Source organism: Miscanthus floridulus, chromosome 3, assembly GCF_019320115.1.
Source record: "Miscanthus floridulus cultivar M001 chromosome 3, ASM1932011v1, whole genome shotgun sequence".
Taxonomy (NCBI): Eukaryota; Viridiplantae; Streptophyta; class Magnoliopsida; order Poales; family Poaceae; genus Miscanthus; species Miscanthus floridulus.
Genome location: NC_089582.1, coordinates 112,313,491 through 112,335,844, shown reverse-complemented (window position 1 = coordinate 112,335,844; position 22,354 = coordinate 112,313,491). Strand labels below are relative to the sequence as shown.

The window sequence follows — 22,354 nt, the reverse complement described above, 5'->3', positions numbered from 1 at the left end:
TAGGGACATTCCGTCCGGACCAGTATAAACACTTATGTCCTCCGAGCACACCATCCGAGCCAGACGCGCAAATACAAATTTACTCGTCGGTGGTCAAAAACACTGACACTTAGTTTAATCGCCCATGATGATACCTTGTAAACCTTTATAGAAGATTACCAAAAGGGAATATTGTAGAAGAGGTTCCCCGCGCGTTTGTCTCCTTCCCGGCCGGTTCATTCGGCGTGTTCTTGTCGTTGATTTGCGTCTTGTATTTTGGTGTTGGAACAAGGAAGTGGCAACTGGCTAGCGGAACCCATGGCGGAAGAGGGAGCAGTAGCCTTGTAGAGGGGCGAAGGTACGTACGCCGTGGGGGGTGCCAATACACCCACGGCAAAAAGAAAATTAAGTGCTAATTTTCTCAAATCACCACAAGTGCACCCCTTGAATCATGTGACATACACCCCCACGGTGCAACATCGAAGTGTGAAAGCTTGACTCCTCAAGCAAACTAATACAAGCCATTGATGGGCCCAGTGTCAATAAAGATCCTGTTCGTTTGGCTGAGGTTTGTCGTAAACGATCGTAAATTTTCAGTCAGAATAGTATTTTTCTCTCATACAAACCAGCCAACAGTACTTCTTCACGAACCAACAACGATACGAACCAGTCAACCGAACATGCTGAAACCTGACGATGCCTGGAGCAAGGGTCCCAAGTCCTGCATGTCTGACGTATTTAGGCCTAGGACCATAACTCTAAAAGCCCATGATTCATTGTATAATTAGCTTATTATTATTATTATATACTATTCGTTGATCTGCACCCTCTCATTTTATTTGTTGGTTGCACAAGCTAAGTACTACTCTTTGTTTCTATATATATACTTTAAGTATTTATGGCATTTCTTCCAAACAAAACACCTAGACTTGCAATTATTGCTTGCTTGCTAATTGTCTCTGTAGTCGAAATAAAAATAATCAGCGCCATGTTCGCTTGAACTTATCAATCATGCTATAATATTTTTCTCTCACAACAAAACAATATCAGCTGGCTTATCAGCTGCAAAAATAAGGTATAGATAGGGGTATAGATTTGTTATGGGAAGATTTTTTTTCCAGTAGGGGTATAGATAGGCTAGATGCCAAGTACATATAAGAATAAAAAGAATGAGGCTCATCTTTCATTATTTCATAAGTAGGAGCTCTGATTTTTTTAGATAATTAATGGGAGATGCAGTTATATAAGTTTGATTTATCGAACTAAAGGGTTTAATATAAGACTTTAGGGTTTAAAAATAGTTGGCCATGGTAGTATGCCATTTGAATTACTATTGTTATCGGATTAAGTGGCAAATAATCGATACTAATTTCCTATACCGAATGTTTGTCCAAGTTTGATAACCCGGCCTATTGTATGTATTTATTGATTTTGCATAGCTGTCTCTATGTTTATATATAATTTTGCAAAACCGTCTATATTACCTTAGAAAAATCAAACTTTAGTACGTAAATACTGCATATCAAGGTTAAGGCTCTGTTTGATGGAGCTACGGTAACTCCTCCGTACATTATGCTAGTATAAGTGTTGCATCCCCTCATTTAAGCTCTAGCTTCGCCACTGCCCTGTAGTGGAGCAGGATGGCGTCGCCGCCGCCGCCGCGCGTGTGCGTTACCTGGGGCGGCGGGTATGTCGCCTCATGGCTTGTCAAGCTCCTCCTTTCCCGCGGCTACGCCGTGCACGCCACTGTCCGCGACCCAAGTACGCATGCACCCCCTGCGCATGCGCTGTTCGTCTTTGATCGATCGACGCGTTGGAAATGGGGACTCATGCATGGCGTCTGGCTCTCTGTTTCAGGTGATCCCAAGAACGCTCACCTGCAGGTACTGGACGGGGCCCCGGAGAGCTTGCTCCTGTTCACTGCCGACATGCTCGATCACGACGCCCTGGCGGCCGCGGCCGCCGGGTGCGAGGGGGTCTTCCACGTCGCCTCCCCTGTTCCCGCGGACAAGGTCCATGATCCCGAGGCAAGTTTCGGTCCAGTCTCTTCGGATGACACACCACTGATTCTCGCATTTGTCCTATTGAGATTTATTGCCTAATGTAGATGCATTTGTCCTATTGAGATTTTATTGCCTAATGTAGTTGCATAAAAGCTTTTATACTGCTTAAACATATATTGAGGAAAACCGAAAAACCATGCAGTCAGAGGTATTGGCTCCTGCTGTCAAAGGCACTTTGAATGTCCTTCAGGCTTGCTCGGCGAACAATGTTCAGAAAGCTATCGTGGTTTCATCCACAGCTGCTGTTCGTTTTAATCCAAGTTGGCCCCAAGATAGAATCAAAGATGAGAGTCGCTGGTCAGATAAAAATTTATGCATTAAGAATGAGGTTAGTAATATTATATTCACTTTCTTTATTACACAAAAGTACCCATCAATTTTGCAATTTATTATCAATTCATATATGCTAATTAATGCTGCTCAGGAGGACTAAAGTAGGGCCAACCAAGTTTTGCTTGCAGGGAAACGAGCCGTAGCTCAGAGTGGCAACGCTGCAGGTGTTGCAAGCGGCCGGTCGTGGGTTCGAGCTCCACGATTCTCGTGTGGAGTCACAAAGGGATTGCGGCGCATCCATCGCCTACGAGTCTTGGATGGTTTCGGTAATCTCCTCAAGGACGTGATCTTGGAATCTAGGTGTAGTTGTAGGATCTGTTTGTATACATGGGGTGTGAGTGTGGTGTGTGTGGTATTGGTGTGTACAGATACTAAGATTGTACCTAGATGAGAGGCGAAAAAAAAGTTTTGCTTGCAGGACTGGTACAGTGCTGCCAAGACAATTGCTGAAGAGACAACATTGGAGTATGGAGAGAAGAATGGACTAACTGTTGTTACAGTTTGCTCTTGTCTCGTTTTAGGTCCACTCCTGCAGCCTCTGGTCAATACCTCGAGTGAATTACTCATCTACATTATAAAAGGTGGCCTGTATATATTCCTGCTAGTTTCAATTATTGATTAACTGTATGATTACTCGTATGGTGATTTTATTTATTGCCTTTGATTGTGTTGAACTTACTAGCATTCAGTGACTAGTTCCCAACTTGATGTGGTTAATGGGATCAGAGTCAGTAGATTGGTTACATATAGTGAAAGCTAGGTTACTCGTTTGGACGTTGATTCCAAAATAAAGTTTGTTTACTTGATGAATTAGGGGAAGAGCCCTAACCATCATCTATTCACCTTGTCTTGTAAGTTATACCAAGCTGCAAGCGCCATCTTTCGAACCAATTTTTCCATTGATAACTTCAATGCTAAAATCAGATTTTGAGTTTCCTCTCTAATTTGTTGGTCTCAAAATCACAGTTGCAATAATTTTCTTGACACACTTATTTATTTCATCTGCTTGATTACAGGAGGTCCTAGGGCGATGAAAAACCTCCCCTGGAACATAGTTGATGTCCGAGACGTAGCTGATGCTTTGCTTTTGGTATATGAGAAAGTGGAATCATCTGGGAGATACATCTGTGCACCGGATCGGATCAGCACAAACGACATAGTGAACTTGTTGAAGAAGTCCTACCCCAACTACAATTATGTGAACTGGTGAATCTCTTACGATGTCTCTGTTGTTCGGACTTAATGTCTAGCACTCTGGCTTTCATCCCTTACATTTAGGGGGTGCTTGGATCCGATGACTAAAATTTAGGAGGTATGTCGGAAGGATGTTGCATGGGGTATTCGAATACTAATAAAAGAAACTAATTACATAATCCGTCAGTACTCCACGAGACGAATTTTTAAGCCTAATTAATTCGTCATTATCACATGTTACTGTAGCAAACCGTTGTCAAATCATAGACTACTTGGGCTTAAAAGATTCGTCTCGTAAATTAGTCGTAAACTATATAATTAGTTTTATAATTAGTCTATATTTAATACTTCATGCATGCATGTGTCAAACATTCGATATCAAACACTATATGCAACTCCCTGCTGCAGCGACAACAAGGACTATGAATCCGAAGTCTCGCCAGTTACGTCAGAGAAACTTAAGAGTCTAGGCTGGAAACCAAGGAAAATGGAGGAAACTTTGTTGGACAGCATTGAGTACTTCGAGAAGGCATGGTTTTTGCAGGATGTAGAGGGTTGTCCTCGCCGTCTTCCTCATCTTTTTCATTTTGCTTCTGACTAATGAAGCAAACTCTGTAATACAATTATAACATCTACTTTAACTACCTTTGGACAACCTGTTTTGTCTCGATTTTTTAAATAATATTTTTATTAATTAATTGCAAATCTAGAAGATATTATACAAAAATCGCAAGTATAGCGCCGATACAAGTCCTGTCGGTATGTGGACTGCCGATAGTCCCAGTCGGCTCCTGACCGGCCGATAGTCTAGTCATCCGGCCCCTGCGCAGCCGACAAGCCTATCGTCCGCCCATAAGCCGATTACACTATTTCATGCCGTTGCTCTTCTTTTCCGGACACAACTTTCACCCGATGTGCTCCTCTTTTCCGGACACAACCGATAGAAAACTAACTTTAGCACTTTTCAAGCAACACTTTTGCTATCCTTTTCCGGACATAACCTGATCAACCATAACTTCAAGGAACACTAAAACCTTTTGAAGGAACAAACACATTCTAATATTAACCCAACGCGCTACATGGACCAAACCTGCAATAATAAATGGCATGTGTGGAACTCTATGTAGCTAAGATAACTAGTCCCACCACTAATCCTAACATGTCTTAGGGAAATTAAAACAAAGAACGACTTGCAATGGCATGTGTGGAACTCTGTACTTCTAATGTTCAGAATTCCACCACTAGTCCTAACATGCCTTAGAAGAATATAACTTGCTGGGTCTATTACATTTTTTTACCAAGCGTAGCATGGTTGTTTCCCCTTTCTCTCACTCCTTGAAGATGGTTTCGCTACATCTTTTTTCCGTTCACTCTTGTTCTTGAGAGTTGCCTCACGAGCTTGAAGCTCTTCCTCCTAATGCTTGATGGTTGCTTCACGCAGACTTAACTACTCCCAACTCTTTGCAAGCTCATCCTCCTTGCCCTTCAGATGGATTTGATCCACCCTCAATTGCCACTCTTGCTCAACCTGCATCTGTCGTTCCACCTCGCGAGCCTAAGTCATATTGACAAAGTATTGTCCTTTGTTTTCCACCTCCATTGGCGTGAGGGTGGCCACATGCCGGCGGCACCTGCTCCACCCATTCGATGAACTTTGCAAGACTACGTGTGTAGATGTAGATGTCATGGAATCAGGTTGAGAAACAAAGGATTTAATTATCGTCGTCACCATGAAGTCGTCATCCAGATCTAGGCACGTGAAGTACCTACACTTTGTACTTGTCTCGTGGAAGTCGATTCGTCCAAATGCACAAGATTGTCCTAAAGCCACAATGGCACTTCAGCCGCTCATGCCAATCCGACACTCCGAATGGGTCAGACTTCTAGGAAGACATGGTTGTGCAGTACCAGTTTGATAGCTTGAGGAGCAGATGTGGTATGGAAGACATATGAGGCCTTTATGTAGCAAGGTTATCTGGTGGTGCAGTGGGCATATAGTCTATGAAGAGGACGACATGGGAATCTTGCTGCCTTTTAGGATTCCAGTGGAGCAATAAATCACTCTATGTAGACTTTTTAGAGGTTGTAGTCTTGTAAAAGATTCCTAGACCCTAACTTTAGAGATTGGACCATTCAATGTAATTGGTACAACGTTCCACGAAATAAGTGCTACACATATTGCTGCGAGGAATACTGCGAAGAATCTTGTCCATAGTACCATCCACCACCGTACGGATGAGGAGGCGGAGGAGGTGCCATGTTTCCATGGCAGGGGCACTTGCAATATGCATCATTGCATGCCGGTTTGTCTTCCATCGGAACATCTTGTCCATTGATTTGCAATACGCATCATTGCATGCCGGTTTGTCTTCCATCGGAACATCTTGTCCATTGATTAAAGTCTGTCGATTAGAATGCAGAGTGATTAATACTTTTTTGAGAATGTTTATTTTATTTCTCTAACACACCTCAAGATTAATGTGGAGGCTTAGCCTCTAATAGTTAGTTAACGTCAAAGATTACCAAATTATTGGAGGCTAAGCCTCCACTTACGATTAAAGTTTACCGGTTATTAATGCAGAGTTCTTTCATCGCAAGTCTACTATAAGGCCAAGAACTTGCTCATAACCGAGAGCATGTCATTCAGAGGCGGAGGGGGGGGGGGGGGGGGGGGGGGGGGGGGCTGGCACCCCATTGCTGTACTGATCCCTCTAATATACATAGTTAATCTATATACTTAATGGTTGGTTAGGTCCTCCTAATTCAGTCCAAACCGTAAGTGCATTTGAGGCCCAGTAAAAAATAGCCCATCTAGGCCTATTCGGTGGCTCAGCTTCACCTCACGAGAATATGAAGCGGGTTCGCCAACTTGAGGGCCTGGCCGTGTCTGTGACTGTTCGTCTTCCCCTTCTCGTCGTTCTAGCGGACAGAGAGTTAGGAATAGGGAAAGCTCGACGAAACGCCGTGGGATACTGGGATTGGAACACGACCACGCAAAACGCTTGTGCTGCGACACCGCCGCGGCGCACCGGCACCGCCGGCCGAATTGACACCGTTGCTGTGCCTGCCGACTGCAGTGATGCCATCTGTTACTCTGTTAGCTCATCGGCACTTCAGGTAATCCCTTACCCTAGCCATCTAGTGCCTAGTGGTATTCCCTTATCTAATCAATAATCAGAAATTCACTCTGAATTTCCGTTTGTATCTAGTTTTAGATAATATGAAGAAGAGAAACACCATTCGTAGGTTTTTAAGGCAGTTGAGATTGTAGTCACAGAGCTAAATTTTAAGATAATAGATACGTAATTTTTTTTATTGAGATTGTGAAAAATATATATTACTATTATATACGTGACTAAAACCTAGTATGGTACTATGGTTTATTGGTTATATCTTATTTATCCATTGCCCCCCTATCTTCAAATCCTGGCTCCGCCCCTGATGTCATTTTAATTGCAAGGGGTGCACAACTTTTCGCGCAAGTGAACGAGGCCACCATCCATAAGTCTCGTCGATAAATAAGGATAACTCATCACCACATCCTTGGCAAGATGTGCGGGAGTACTAGATTTCTAGTTACTCCTTGCCCAAAATCGCATCGAATCCACATGATGACCCTGCTAAATATGATACTCGGCTTACCAATCCCATATATAACGTGGGGTCTATATGAAAGGTGTTTAAGACTCACTACGACATATGCAATGGTCCTTAGTCAGCTGAAGCAAGTTATGCCATTCGTGGCCTGGGCTTGCCATGACCCTACTCCTCTCCAAGCCTCTGATCACACTCATTCTCTTAGTCATCTTTTTAGCCATTTCCCGTCCTAGTTGTTTATTAGCTAAAGCAATCAACTCCTAATTTGCATGAAGAATGAGAAACTCATCACATATGCTCAACTTCTATCGGGCTAAGCAAGCTAACCACGTACTACAGTCTAAAAATTAAAAAACAACAACACTTGAAGACATGGTTATGAACAACAAGAAATAAAGACTACAAGTTGGTGCATCTAGGAGACTAGGACATGATCATACATTAGTAAACATGCATATATACGTAACATTCAGTCAAGTTTATGCATAGGAATTCCTAAGGACTGGAAAGGATATGACCCAGTTTCACAACCAAAGAGTTGGGTATACTCATGCTCATAATGCTTAACATGACCATAACAGAAATTCCATTCTTGTTGAAATTAATCTTTAGACTTGATAGTTATTCAAAGAAAAAACTGAGCAATAATTTTATATTCTTAGCATGCTTCAAATCATGATCCATAAATAAGATTATATAATCTACGTAGCAAAATGGATAATCCGTGACTAATTATATTAGTGAAGATTTATATTTGTGTGCTGGACGGACCTGTAACGATCTTTGTTTCTCTAGGAAAAAAACATTTCACTTCTTTTATGCGGGTTACCTTAAGAAGAATATATTGCCTACAATTGCGGATGTTGCTTCAATGTGAGAATACAAGGGATATTGTCAGCCTGGTGAGTACAACTTTGAAGGTTATCGCTCTAGACATTTTCGTCAAGACTGGACAGAGAAGCCATAGGGTGTGTTTGGTTGGCGCTTAGGTGTGCCGCAGGCTACCGCGCCATAAATGTTGTGAACTCTGGCTGGCATTTGACTGGTGACAGAGTTAAGGCATGTGGCATACCGCAACAAAACCACACCAACATAGTTCAAATTTGCTGCCACACCATGCCAAATGTGTGGCGAGCGTTTTCAACGCCAGAAATTTGGCGTAGCCACAGGTGTGGCCCGGCAGTAGTAGGCGTCGTCCAAACAGGCGCATAGACTTTGCTCATTATTTTCTTACGTTTGTGTGCTCTTTTCCCTTATGTGATCGGCTATATATTAAGTATAAAATATTGTAAGAATATAGATTTTTAGAGTCACGGAGGCAAAACATTTCTATTATTTTCAAGAAAAATAATGGTATTAATATAGGATTATGGGTTACTGAGTCATCACAAAATCTACCCCATCACCTATCACCATCCACGTGAACGGCGCTATCAGCCTCTATCGCTACAGTCGTTCACTCGTTCTCGCTTGCGTGGAGCACAAACGCTCCTGTTTTGGCAATATTCATTAATCTATTATTTGCGCCTGGTGGCACTAAATTTGTTGATCTCATCAACCATTTATAGTGGGATTAGTTGGTGGACATGGCGTAGTGTAGTGGTGGTATGACTATAATTGGTGGCACGACTAATTGATTAGTCATATATGCCCTTTCCGGCTGCACCAGCATTCAGTCATCCCCGAGCTGCTGCTGCTGCTGTGTGTGTATATATATACCTGCCTCTGGCTTCCTGCCTGCCTGGACGTGGCCGGTGCTCACAGGCACAGATCGAGCTAGCGGAAGACCGAGGCCGGCAAGTGTTAAGCAGTAGAGGGACCGGTGCAGGGGCGCCTTGCACTAGACACTAGACACGCAAGATGGCCGGACGCATGGAGGGGGCTCGCTGGAGCGGGAAGACGACGGTGGTGTGCGTGACGGGCGCCGGCGGGTACATCGCCTCGTGGCTCGTCAAGCTCCTCCTCTCCCGCGGCTACACCGTGCACGCCACCGTCCGTGACCCGCGTAAGCACCCCGCCCCGTCAGTCGCCGCACACACCAGCCGCCGCTGCCTTTCCGGGCCGAGGTGCAGGACTAATCGCGGGCGACGTACGATATATTTCAGGTGATCCCAAGAACGCCCACCTGGGGCGGCTGGAAGGGGCCTTGGAGAATCTCCGGCTGTTCAAGGCCGACGTGCTCGACCAGAACGCGCTGGCTGCCGCAGTCTCCGGGTGCCAGGGGGTCTTCCATCTTGCCTGTCCCGTGCCCACGGATAAGGTTCTTGATCCGGAGGCAAGTGCCAGTACCACTTGGTTCATTGCTTTGACATTTTTTTTGCGAGAGGTTCATTGCTTAATTTGGCTTTGTGATCGGCTGCACAGCAGTTACAGATTCCTTTATATACTTTTCCATCTATACTAACATTTTTCACCTTTGCGTCGCAGTTTCGTATATATATGCTCTACATGTATTTACTTGAAACCTTGGATTCAGCTAGGATGGGAATGGATCTACCTGTCCCATGGCCTCAAGGTCAATTTTAGGGGACATAGGTAGATCCATCTTGCTTAAAAACCTACCTATGGTCTCTCTAACCCATTGGTTAGTATGGGTCAGTCCAAATATTTTTCTACCATTATGACTATGAATGATATTAACACGTTTAGAAAAAACAAGATACAAGATTAGACAACAAGTTTGGTTTAGGGAGTGGGCCCATGCGGAACCATTAGAACTTGTGTCCGAGCCTAAACACAATGTTTGATTTATTTGTTGCTCAAAAAAAATGTTTGATTTATTTGGCTCACGGAGTCGACTCACGCGTCACTAGATGATTCCCTACACCAACATAAACATGTGATCCACAAACCACTGGATGACTCCGATCCTAGCATGAATGAATCCATGCCGAATGTGCTGATGCTGGACGGGGCAAACGCCCCAACCCAACCCAACCAAATATAGCCTAAAAAGTATCGTAATAACACATTAAAGCTATTAACAATGTATCAAATAAATAAGTTTGCATGTGAACCATAGTTTTAATTTTATCTATACTTTCAAAATATGATATTTCTAGATCTACTTCCAAGCATATACGTGCTTATAAGTTATAACCAATCATACTTATTCAAATCAATTGAATAAAACCAATAAATTAAAAAAAAACTTCTTACGTGATGATTGGGTATATCCATTTTGCCCATTGGATCAATATGTTCTAGTCCTATTGGCTCATTTTAGACTTTGAGGCCAATGTTTATGGCCCATTGACCTTACTTTTACGAGTCGAGTCCACTATCCAATAAGTCGACTCGGCCTAGCTATTTCCATCCCTAGATTTAGTATTCCGCTTGAAAGTCAAAGTGCTGATTGATTCATTTATATGCGTATATATGGTCTGCACAGTGACACATACTACACATGCATATATACCTTCAATTAGTTGTTTCTTTATTAAGAATAATAGAAGTAAGTAACTTAGAAGCATTGTATATCTTATAGATATTTTGATTTTTTTATAATGACATGCGTAGGTAATTCAGATTCAGGGTTACTTTAAGTTAATTATAATAAAAGCGTATGTGGATAATTTAGCTAAAAAAGTTAGGGATTACTTTATATTGTTCTTATAATGACATATATAGGCAATTTAGATAAGGTTATGGGTTATTTTAGATTATCTTACATAATGGTGGTGGTTGGTAATTTAGTTCAAGGTTAGGGGTGTTTTGAACTATATATAATAATGGTATATATGGGTAAGTTTTTTTTAAAAAAAAACATACCTAGCTCGTGTGGCTATTATTGTTATCGATAATTAGAATTTGCCGAAGAAATGGCTAATCTTTCTAACTTTTGTGAGAATTTCTAAGAGTTATCTTGTTTTCCTATCACGCCTCGTAAGATTAATGTGTAGGCTTATTTGGGTCCCAGTTAGCAATAGTAAGACTGAGAATAGTGTACAATCCAGATTTTATGTTTTCTCACAGCCATAGTTTCACTTACTCATTGATACCAAGATGCAATTTTTTTGTTTGAATTATACATAGGAGATTTCTTATAAATTTTTTACCTTAAACCATGCAGTCAGAAGTATTGGCTCCTGCTGTGCAAGGTACCTTAAACATTCTTCAGGCTTGCTCAGCTAATAATGTTCAGAAGGTTATTGTGGTTTCGTCCACCGCCGCTGTTCATTTCAACCCAAATTGGCCTCAACACATACCCAAAGACGAGGAGTGCTGGTCGGACATAAACTTTTGCAAAAAGAATGAGGTTGGTGCTAGTGCCAGATGCAAGGAGGGGTTCGTCTCCTTCCTCTGTCCTCTTCTCTTCTACTACTAAATTAAATTAATTTCTCTTCCTCTCTACCCTTTCCTTCCTCTCCAAGTCTCCATTGTGTTCTAGCATGTAGAGGGTGGGCTGGGCTTGGGTGGTGGGTTGGGAAGCTTGAGCCCATAATAATAATATAATCCCTCTGCTTGGGTGGTGGGCTCGGGTAGAATGATGAATAAGCACAAACTAGAATTGCTCCACACGACTCACATAATGGGCAAAGCCAGGTAAATATACTAGGTTTAGTCGTTTATCACTTTGGTTACTCTCGTTTTGACCATAACTTGGGTCCTGAACAAGACGCACTGATATCTCTGTTGGATCGAGTCAAAGTTCTATGTTCTTCACGGTTACACTAAGGCCCCATTTTGGATCCTTGGAATTGAATTCATTTTAATAATCTTAATTTAGATACACATAATTAAGCTAATATGGTTATATATGGATTGTATTTGTATATTATTGTTGGTTATACGAGAGAGATACTTCTGTATTGCATTTTTACCATTGAAGAGCGAGTTGAAGAGCGTGTTATAAGTTACAAAATAGAAACATAGAATTGTGATCTATATATAGAATCAATTTCCACCTCCCACCCTATAAATTTGAGATAGGTTTATATGTGAACTTTGGAAAGTGGTAGAATGTTAAATTTCAAGCTAAATAGCCTAATTTATTAAGTAGATTTTAATTCCTCCAAATAAAAGGATCCAAACGGCCCCTAAAGAAATTGTCCATCCACAGAGTGCATGTTGGCACAAGAATAACAAATTTATGTTTATCATTACATATTCTTATTGTTAATTATTGTTGCTTAGGGTGGATTTAGTTAGGACTAACCTGGTTTTTCTGGCAGGACTGGTATATGGTTGCCAAGGTTATTGCTGAAAAGACAGCCCTGGAATATGCAGAGAAAAATGGACTAAATGTTGTTACAGTTTGCCCTACTATGGCTTTAGGACCGCTCCTGCAGCCTATGGTCAATGTCAGCCATGAATTCCTCCTATACATTATTAAAGGTTGCATCATATTTGTTGTTATTTTCTGCTATTTCTTGTTAGTTATTAGGATTATCTCAGATACTAAATTTTCTTGTTATTTATTAGGAAAATTAATTGCATTCAGCAACAACCAACTTTATTTGGTTGGAGTTTTTTTTAAGCTAGGATTACTTTATACTAGTTTAATAGACTGGATAGTGTTAGTTTAATCGTTTAAGTTATGGACCGAGTAGTGCCCTAAACACCTCAATATTCTACGGCAAAATATTTGGTGCAAACCACCCCTTCGGTGCAATCGTGAAAGCCCCTTGAAGAATGCATGTACTTAGAAATTTCCAAAAATTTTGAAATGGTGTACATCCATAGTGCATCTATAGATGTATATTGTAGCAAAAGTGACGGTGCAAACCCAATCTACAAAAGAAAATCATACATACACAGTTGAAGAAGAAATTCTTGTGATTAGCCGGATACAGAGTAAGAGTCCATACCCAACTAAGGCAGCGCATGGTGGTTCATTGCGTCCTATTAAATGTAACACGTGATTCCTCTTGGAACATAGAAGCTTTTAGGGTTGCTTCGTTTGGCATAGCTCAGCTTCACTAGTAAAACTGTTTTTTCTTTTTAAAAACAGCTTTATGAGCAACTTTCTATGTGAAACTGAGCTATTTTGGAAAAACTGTTTGACAAAACAGCTTCACCAACAGCATATATGGATGAGAGAGAGAGCTGGGATAAGCTATTTTTTTCAGCTTCATCCTAACTCATGTCTTTTTAAAAGGAGGAGAAAAACACCTTCACCATGAAGCTGTTTTGAAAATGAGTGTTTGAAAAAAAAACCAAAGTTCAAGAAGGCGCTAGGCGGTTTCTAGGCGACGACCCACGGCCTAGAGTCTAGGCGAGCCTAGGCTAGCCTAGGCGTTTTTCTAGGCGATGGCTAATACATGCATAAATACTTAAAAGAAAAGAAAAAATAGGAGTCCAGTGGTCATAGAATAGGGAGAAAGAGAAGAAGGCCCATTTAACGGCCCAACTATCCCACGTTCCAGCCTCTCCCGCATCTCTCTCGCCCACCTCTGTTGCTCGCATCTCTCTCTCGCCCGCCGCCGCCGCCGCCAGTTCCTCTCCCTCTCCCGCATCTCTCTCTCTCTCGTCCGCATGGCTGCATCCCTGTCTGCGCCTGCAGCTGCCCGTTCCTCTCCCTCTCCCGTAGCTCTCTCTCAGTCCGAGCCTGCCGCTGCAGGTTCCTCTCCCTCTCCCGCATCTCTGTCCGCGCCCGCTGCCACCCGTGCCTGGCGTCCGACTCCGCCCGAGGCTGCTCCTCCCCCACCGGCGACCTCAGCCCGCCTAGGGGTCCGCCTACCCCCATAGGCCAGGCGGAACCCCCTCGCCTAGTGATTAGTCGCGCCTAGGCGGCCGCCTAGCGTCGCCTTTTTGAACCGTGAAAAAAACCCAGCTCAAACAACTCATGAGTTGTTGTGAGCTGTGCCAAACAGGCCCTTAGATATAGATGTATTGCCCTCACAATTGTTATAGAGTAGACCACAATACAAGCCATCCCTAGGCAGGCCCAAACCTATAAAAAAATCATTGCATGCTCATGTGTCCTTTCGTATACAATAGTTCATAGCGAGATATTAAATTTTTCATAAAATATTCATACTTAAACAATGAAAGGCTTATATTAATTTTATAGCTATCGATGTAACTTCTTATCTTAATTTTAAGTTATCGAGATGACAAAATAATCATCCTAAATTTTAGCCAGCAAGGGTCAAAAGAAAAAAGAAACTCCTACTTTAATCGGTAACAAAGTATACGTGGGATGGTAATAAAGAGTGACCAAATGAGGGCAAGAATTGTGGGTTCGAATCTAAAAAATGCATGCATACACGCATATTCACGTGGAAAATGTGTGATTTGTAACTTGCTACTTGCAAACATGTGGGGGTTGGCATCCGAATTTTGTCTCTCATGGTTCCAGCATTGAATCTTGACATAGCTAAATACTGTATTTTTTTAGCGGAACATAAATAAATATCCACAGCATTTATCCCTATGTAGTAGCGTAATAACCCTAATGTTACTCACAATCTGTTTTTTATTGCTCTATACACTGAGTTGCACTACACTATGCTTCATGCTCTTTAAAGTATGGGAAAGTACAACACCCTGAAACTCCATTACCTTGGTTAAAGGAGGTCCTACTGTGATGAAGAACATTCCGTGGCACATAGTTGATGTCCGTGATGTGGCTGATGCTTTGCTTCTAGTATACGAGAAAGAGAAATCAGCAAGGAGATACATCTGCGCGCCAAATTGCATCAGTGCAATAGATCTGGTGAACATGCTGAAGAAGGCTCATCCTAAGTACAATTATGTAAACTGGTGAATCTCTTACCACACGTGTATGGGTAGAATTTTAATGGATAGCTCTTATTTTACATGGTTTACATCTCTTTGCTGCTGCAGCAATGATCTGGTTCCTAACTCTATAGTTACGCCACTTATGTCGGAGAAACTGAAGAATTTGGGCTGGAAACCAAGCAAGACACTAGAGGAAACATTACTGGATAGTGTTGAAAGCTACGAGAAGATGGGGCTTCTACAAGATGTTGAGGGATGCCCTTGCCGTCTTCCTCACCTTTTTCATATGGCTATAGAAAAATGAAGGAAACTCTCCATTGCTTCTAGTGTTACCTAATTACACTTAGAACATTGTTGGATATGTGTTCTAATCACACACCAATAATGTTGACGTTCAATGGACAGTGGTTGATTTCAAATAAATGTGTGGTTTATGATGTACTCTATGTGGAATAAAGTGCACCTTTCACTCAGTTTCGTATGGAAATTCTCTTCCATCTTTTTTCCTCAAAAGGGATGGCACAAACAGCACTCAGTTTATAATAGAACTAGCAGAAACCCCTGCGCAGTTGCGCGAGCTAGAGTGTGCTGATTAAAAACAGTAGAATAATTATATATATTGAAATTCTTGAGTACCGGCGCCTGGGGATTAAATCACGTAATAAAATACAAGGCGATTGTTCCTAATACGGGGGGGCGGGGGGGGGGGGGGGGGGGGGGGGGGGGGGGGGGGGGGGTGTCTTGAATTCTTGCCTTTGTTTAGGTGTCTGTAACATATTCCACACAAAACATCTGAGAAACTGAAGCCACCTAGAAAAAAAAAGGCAAAAGCTGATTTTGCTCATGTGCACAATAACAGGAAATGTATCAGCTCTATAGAGAGAAAATTCGCCTAGAACTTGAACATGATTTTCCTCAGAAACTGTCAGCTTGGAGGTCGCCACAGCATAGAAGCATCTGCAGAACGTAGATATGAGGCATCAATGCAGATTTGATTCCTTACACGTAGGTAGGCTTGTGCTCTGCATGATGAGAGACAAACAGGGTAGAAATTAATGGACTTTTGTTCACATCTCTGTACCCTAAAATTGCTTTCTGTAGTGTTTATCGTACTGAAGAAACATAGTATGTAAGCATTGTTACTCAGCTGGAAGGCCATCTTGTGTACTGGCTGCTGGTTACCTGAACTGACTGGCAGAAAGTATGCTGACAAAGCAAAAGACCTTGGACATGAGAACAAATATTTGGCAATCCTAAAGTAAATACATTCTCCTGACTACTTGCAGGTCAATTACAGGGGAGTCCTTATTTGATTGGATCTCCATTGAACAAATGTATATAATAATAATTGTATTGTACTGAACATGCAAGATGTAGCATGAATGCAATGCAACAGGAGTTAGTGTTGGCTACAAAGCACAAAGGGAGGTATGCACCATGGCATGTACACAGAAAGGAAGAAAGCATAATCTGATACATATATATGTGCAATGAAATATAGTTGTCGGCAGAAACGAAGATGGTGATATGAAAGTACGTATTGTAATTGGATCACTAAAAATTGTATTCTGTACTAATATAAACAGTGGACATGGAATAGTTTTTAAAATTTTCAAGCATTCTGTAGAATAGATGGATTTGTCACGGGCAAAATCTCTCGGAAGCAAATCGGTAACCTAAACTAATTAAACCCGATCCCACAGGTAGAGGTAGAACATACATAGCTGTCCATAATCTCTGACAGACAAAATCTGTTGAAAGTAAATCGGTAAGATAAACCACCTAAACCTGATCCGACAGGTAGAGCTAGAGCATGCATAGCTGTCCATAATCTTTGTTCTAAACACATTGGAACCCACAAAAGTGGCATAATCAAGCATGGTACTATTTCATATACAGCAAGATAACATAATACGAAGGTCAGATGTGTTTTTAGCACCTTCATTTACAAACCTGTGAACGCATCTGGCCTGTAGCAAAGTGCAACCATCAGGACTGCATTTCTCATAGGGGAATGGTCTTAAACAGGCAAGTTTCAGGTAATCTTTATTTGGACAGGAACTTGTAGCAGAATCTGGCATCCAAGAAGGTACTGAGCCTGCGCCAGTATGCATTCGTAGTAGGCAGTTGATCCTAGGTAAAGGAACCCAAAAGAACATCATAGTTTATATATAACATGTAAAACGAAAAATATCTGGGAAGGAACATGAATTCATTAAAACCTTTTGCAACAGATGTAATAGGTCGACAATATTCAGGACACGGTCCTCCATAAAAAACCCCATCAGTCAGCTGCAATTAATTAAAAAAAAGTTAAGTTGCAGCAGCTTACAAAGGACATGATCACTATCAGGCAATTTATTACAGAGATATTAGCTGCACACTGACAGGAGTAACAACAGATCAATACCTGCGCTGGTTTTGCCATTTAGTGCTAACCACCGAGCTTCTGGAATAACCCTCTCATTTGAATGAACCGAGAAAATTGATCAATTGAAACTGCTGTTTCTGAAGCTGACTTTGCAACCTTCTTGATTGCCATGGCTAAAGCAAATTGGGAACTTGACTTTTTTGCAAGGCTTGACCTGTATAATTCTGGAGGATCGATTGCAGTAGCGACAATGGTAAAGGAATCACCAATATTAGAAAGATAAGAACTGAAAGCAACATTACAAATTTAGAATGGATGCAAAGAGGCATTAATCGAACAAAATTTCAGATCAGTACATAGCTGTTACCTGCATGAATAAGTGCTCCATTGAGTAGATATCGAAGTCTTTTACTGACTACTTCAGCTATCTTCTTATGTAAATCTCGTTTACCATGTTTATTTTTTTTAATTTGCCACTTATCTCATTATACGCCTGTGTCATCTTTTGATCGAAGCCAGATACAGTACCATTCTTTTGTTGATCAATATAGCGAAGAACACAGAAAAGTTCAACTGTAGATATGTCCATCTCCATCCTTGTTCCTGCAGAAACCTGGGCACGGTTATTTGGTTAGTAACAAAAAATGTTGTAGAGGCAAATCACCGACAACTATCATGAAGTAGGAACATCCAAGGAAAGCCAACATCCGAACTTACTCGAAAATCGCGTCGTACACTGAACGTGATGATGATGGATGCAGAGGGCATGACGATGGGCCTCGACACAGCACGGATGGAGATGGAGGAAGCAGCGTGCCTGGGGGGCTGGCATCGATGATGCGGGCGAGGAACAGGAGGTGAGGGCGAGCTGAGGGCGTGGACATGGAGGTCCAAGGAAGGGAGGGAGGTCCAAGGAAGGGAGGGACGCCGTTAGCTGGATCTGCTGTGGCCGGAGGCCTCGCGCACACCGGCACCAGGGCTGCGCCGCTAGGGTTTGGCCGCGGCGACGCTCCCGTGCTGGCGTGACACAGCGTCGGGTTGCCTGCGCCGAGAAGAGGGAAGGGTGGAACGCACGACGCCGGGAGAGGAGGAGGATGGCGCGAATCTGAGCCGGCGAGGGTGGAGCGGCGGCCCGGTGGCGCCTGCAGCGTCGCAACGTCGAGGGGAGGCGCAGGAGGAGCGGATGGCGCCGGGCAGCGTGCCCTCGGCGGGGAGTGGCGCCGGGAGGCCGGTGGCCCGGTGGAGGCCGAGGGAGAGCGAAGGAGAAGCGGAGGGGGTCGGGACATTTACATATTTAACATTATAACGGACGCTCACTCTTCAGATATCACCCTACCATAATCTCATATTGTTTTAGCAGCGTCGTTACTCAATCCATACATATTTACCACATTTGAGGCCGTGGCTAGCCAGCGCAGCCGTTCACGTCGGATCTGAGTCAGCGGGGCGTGTAAAATGACCTCGTCTGCCCCTGGCGATTCAGCCAGCCCATTTGCCCCATTCTTCTTCCCTGCGCGCTGCACTGACCCTCGCCGCCCGCCGCGGCGGGCTCCCCGGTCGTGGATCTGCCAGAGCCGGTGTTGCTGCTTGTGCAGTGACAGCGTCGTCCTCGCAGACGACATATCCGTGGCCACGGGCGGCACACAAGCACGGACAGCAAGGACCATGGCCTGCCTCGGTGCCTCCACACCGTCATGGACATCCTCGAGCACGGCCTGGACGCAATCCGAAGTCGTGCCTGTTCGACGCCATGGACATCCTCGAGCACGGCCTCATGCTCCAGCAAGGCAGCAACCCCACGGCCTCATGCTCCAGCACCGCTGCCTGTGGGCACCATGTCAACAGCATGCCACACGGCGGCAGCTCGTACCGCCACCACGTTCGACACGAGCTACCTACAGCCGTGCGCCGCTGGCCGCTCGCTCCAGCTCGCCGCCCATCATCATCCCGGCAGCTAGCAAGTCCTCCGGACCGCCGCCAGGTCCGGGTCGTCCGCGCCCACGGCCGCCGCCATTCAGCCACGGCGCGCCAAGAGCAGCAGCAGCCCCGACGACGCTCCGGCCGTGCCGCCTGTGGTGCTGGCGGCGCAGCAGCCGCCGCAGTTCCCGCCGCTGGGTGTGTTCGACGGCCTGTCCGACCTTGGCTCGCGTGCCATGTCTGACGGAGCCGCCATGTCCGTGCAGCTACAGCATCACGAAGAACAGCGCCACGACGTCGCGGGTGAGCCCAGCCTCGCGTGCTAGGAATGCGTCGAGCGGCCTGAGCGCGGGGCAGCCCCCGCGGAGCGGCTCGAGATCCGCGCTGGCGTCGAGGCAGGGCGGGCGCTGGTGCCAGCACACGAGCTTAACGCTGCGGAGGCCAGACCTCCAGTGCGGGGTGAGGCTGGCGAGCGTGGTGGGGTCGCGGCGGTATACGGCGAGCGAGGACACGACGGGGAAGCAGTAGGCGAAGTGCGCCGCGATGAAGGCGTTCCGCTCCGTGGCCTCCTCCGCCGTCACGGACGGCGCGATGGCGTCGGAGGAGGACGGCGCCGCGAATGAGAGGAACTGGTGGCCCCACGGCGACACCAGCGAGAGGTCGAGCCGCTCCAGCGGCGGGAACCAGAACGTCGGCCTGAGGAAGAGGAACGAGTCCGAGCGTGGGTCCCCGCGTAGCCAGAGCGTGGCGCGCGTGGCCCGCTCCACCACGAGGAGCCGGTGGCACGCCAGTGCGGCACGGTGCCGCGACCACGCGTCCGCGAAGAAGCCCGGGATGTGGAGCAGCAGCGGCTCCGGCAGGTCCAGGAGCGGGGAGCCCGCCGCGGCGAACGGCGATGTCGGCGGCGGCAACGGTCAGTGAAGAGCGCGGGCCAAATGGGCCGGCTGAATCGACCAAGACAACTCGGATAGCTAAGCCAAGGAGCCCAGGGGCAGCGAGGTCATTTTACACACCCCGCTGACTAAGATCCAATGTGGACGGCTGCGCTGGCTGGCCACGTCCTCAAATGTGGTAAATATGTATGGATTCAGCAACGACGCTGCTAAAATAATATGGGATTCTGGTAGGGTGATATCTAGAGAGTGAGCATCCGTTATAATGGTAAATATGTAAATGTCCCGAGGGGGTCGGGTCGAATTTTTTTAAAACATTTTTTAAACTATTTTTAAAAATTATACTGTTTAATTTTTTTTCAAAACTAACACTTTTGCACACGCATGTTTGCACAGCGCGACGAAACAACTCTGCCGCGCCATGCATGGCGGCGCGGCAGGGGACAGTCAACGGCTGAAGCGACCGCTGACGTGGTAGGTCTGACGCGCCACCCGTCACTGCACGGCGGGCCTGCCGCGCCACGTATCACACCGCGGGGCTACCACGTCACGCATCACGGCGCGACAGACCTCTCGTTCCCGGCCTCGCTTTCCCTTTCTCTCTCTTTGTCTCACTCGAACCGGAGCCGCACCCTGAGCCGCCCTACGCCCGCCAGCCGCGCCGCCACCACGCCACGCCGCGCCCAGCGCCTGTGGCCGTGCTAGCCCGTCGCGCCGCGCCGCGCCCGCCCAGCGCCGTGCCCGCGCCCGCCCGCCGCGCCGCGCCGCACCCAGCGCCCCGCCCAGAACACGCGGCCGCCACGCCCGCCGCACCGGCGCCTGATGCCCCCACCCACCGCGCCGCCACCACGCCGTGCCTGCCTCGTGAGCCCGCGGGCGCTAGCCCTGGGCATTCGGTTCTACCGAACCGAACCGATCGGTTCTTCGGTTTTTGAAGAAGTTTGGTTCTCAAAAAACCAGTACCAATCGGTTCTTCAAAAAATATGGAACCGACCAAGTTCGGTATCGGTTCTTTCGGTTCCGGATAGAACTGAAAAAACGAACAGTACCCAAAATCCATGTAACAGCATGTTCAATAGCAAATTTTGACAGCATTTCAGCAGGATTGCATACAAAACCACAGTGACAAATATAACAGTCAAACAGAGTAACAAATACATAAATAAAGTGCTAACTTCTAAAGCAAGGCATCAACATTCAGTAAGAGTGCAAGACACTAAGACAGCACACTACTACACTATTTTCGATTCCTTGGTTAGTTCGGTTAACCGAGGGGGAACCGATTTTACCGAACAAATTTTGGTTCCTCGGAAATGAGAACCGAACAGGGAACTGAGACTTCGGTTCTCGGTAAATTCGGTTCGGTTCTTGGTTCTCGATAAAATTTGCCCAGGGCTAGCAGCCGCCGCGCCCCGCCCAGCGCTCCCGCCCGTCGTGACCCCGGGTGCCACGTCCGCCGTCGTGTGCCAGTCCTCCCTGACTCCATTGGTGGATTGTGGTGACACATAATCTTTGTCGAGGTAATGCTCTTCTGCATTTCTGTTAATTTTTTTGCTAGGGTTAGAATTCAAATTTAGGTTGACTGGATCGAGATTTATATAATTAGTTAGCAAAGATATTTAGTGAAGTTAGTAAATATAAGCTATGTATAGTTTTGCAGTTAGCTAAATATGTATAGTTAGTAAAGTTACTTAGTATAGTAAGTATAGGTATTAATATTAGTGTAGTTAGTTTGTATAGTTAGTTAGAATTGTTGGTATAGGTATTAATACTAGATTAGTTAGTATAGTTAGTTAGTATAGGTGTAATCAGTTAGTTAGTACGCATGACGATTTCGATGACCTAATAAAGTTTCTGAAACATTTTTGTAGATGAATTGTTGTGTTAGAGTTTTCTATGGAGGAAGTGTTAGGAGAGAAGATGGTATGTTTGAGGATATAGAAGAAAAATTGGAATGGTTTGATGAACCTCCTAGCTTTAACGACCTTTGTGTCCGTTTGAATGCAAAGTTTGACGGTGATTTCACACTTAAGGGGAGGTTTGATACTGGGAAGACTATGGCACACTATGTCCTGATGCCTTGCGTGACCCTGCTCACTGGTCCCGCTACAATAGGGTGCTCCAAGGTTCCAATGTGCCCATGACTAAGGTGGTGGTGGAGAATGGGTATAGGATACAAGGTGTCCTAGACGGGTCGTCCATTAACTGTGTTGGAGGCAATGAGCAAGAATTAGGGGTCGAAGGAGAAGCAACTCAGGGTAACATAGATTTGGACGATCAGTTGACGCAGGAGCAGTTTCATTTAAGTCAAATAGGTTGTA

The 22,354-nt window shown here is 44.9% G+C and overlaps 2 protein-coding genes and 1 long non-coding RNA gene across 8 annotated transcripts; 2 read left to right on the top strand and 1 right to left on the bottom strand.

The window, feature by feature from the left end:
* The first annotated feature begins 1,614 nt into the window (after positions 1 to 1,614).
* LOC136542096 (cinnamoyl-CoA reductase CAD2-like) lies at positions 1,615 to 4,191 on the top strand. The gene is made up of 6 exons (XM_066534382.1): positions 1,615 to 1,740; positions 1,837 to 2,006; positions 2,185 to 2,370; positions 2,794 to 2,956; positions 3,392 to 3,581; positions 3,978 to 4,191. The coding sequence occupies exons 1-6, from the start codon at positions 1,620 to 1,622 to the stop codon at positions 4,168 to 4,170; spliced, it is 1,023 nt and encodes a 340-aa protein (XP_066390479.1). The 5' UTR covers positions 1,615 to 1,619; the 3' UTR covers positions 4,171 to 4,191.
* A 4,705-nt stretch (positions 4,192 to 8,896) lies between these two features.
* On the top strand, positions 8,897 to 15,349 carry LOC136546511 (cinnamoyl-CoA reductase 1-like). 3 transcript variants are annotated; one of them, XM_066538488.1, is made up of 6 exons: positions 8,897 to 9,171; positions 9,272 to 9,441; positions 11,239 to 11,424; positions 12,341 to 12,503; positions 14,684 to 14,873; positions 14,984 to 15,349. In XM_066538488.1, the coding sequence occupies exons 1-6, from the start codon at positions 9,027 to 9,029 to the stop codon at positions 15,060 to 15,062; spliced, it is 933 nt and encodes a 310-aa protein (XP_066394585.1). In that variant the 5' UTR covers positions 8,897 to 9,026; the 3' UTR covers positions 15,063 to 15,349. The 3 variants fall into 3 exon arrangements, with proteins under 3 accessions (XP_066394585.1, XP_066394587.1, XP_066394584.1); XM_066538487.1 differs by having other exon boundaries at positions 8,898 to 9,171; positions 14,958 to 15,347; XM_066538490.1 differs by lacking the exon at positions 11,239 to 11,424 and having other exon boundaries at positions 14,958 to 15,349.
* A 242-nt stretch (positions 15,350 to 15,591) lies between these two features.
* Positions 15,592 to 18,524, bottom strand: LOC136546510 (uncharacterized). Of its 4 annotated transcripts, XR_010781375.1 has the most exons (7): positions 17,941 to 18,524; positions 17,591 to 17,836; positions 17,263 to 17,447; positions 17,075 to 17,144; positions 16,806 to 16,985; positions 16,001 to 16,058; positions 15,592 to 15,874 (listed from the first exon to the last, which is right to left on the bottom strand). It is a non-coding gene; the product is annotated as an uncharacterized lncRNA (long non-coding RNA). The 4 variants fall into 4 exon arrangements; XR_010781373.1 differs by having other exon boundaries at positions 15,966 to 16,985; XR_010781374.1 differs by having other exon boundaries at positions 16,001 to 16,985.
* Between the last annotated feature and the right edge of the window lie 3,830 nt (positions 18,525 to 22,354).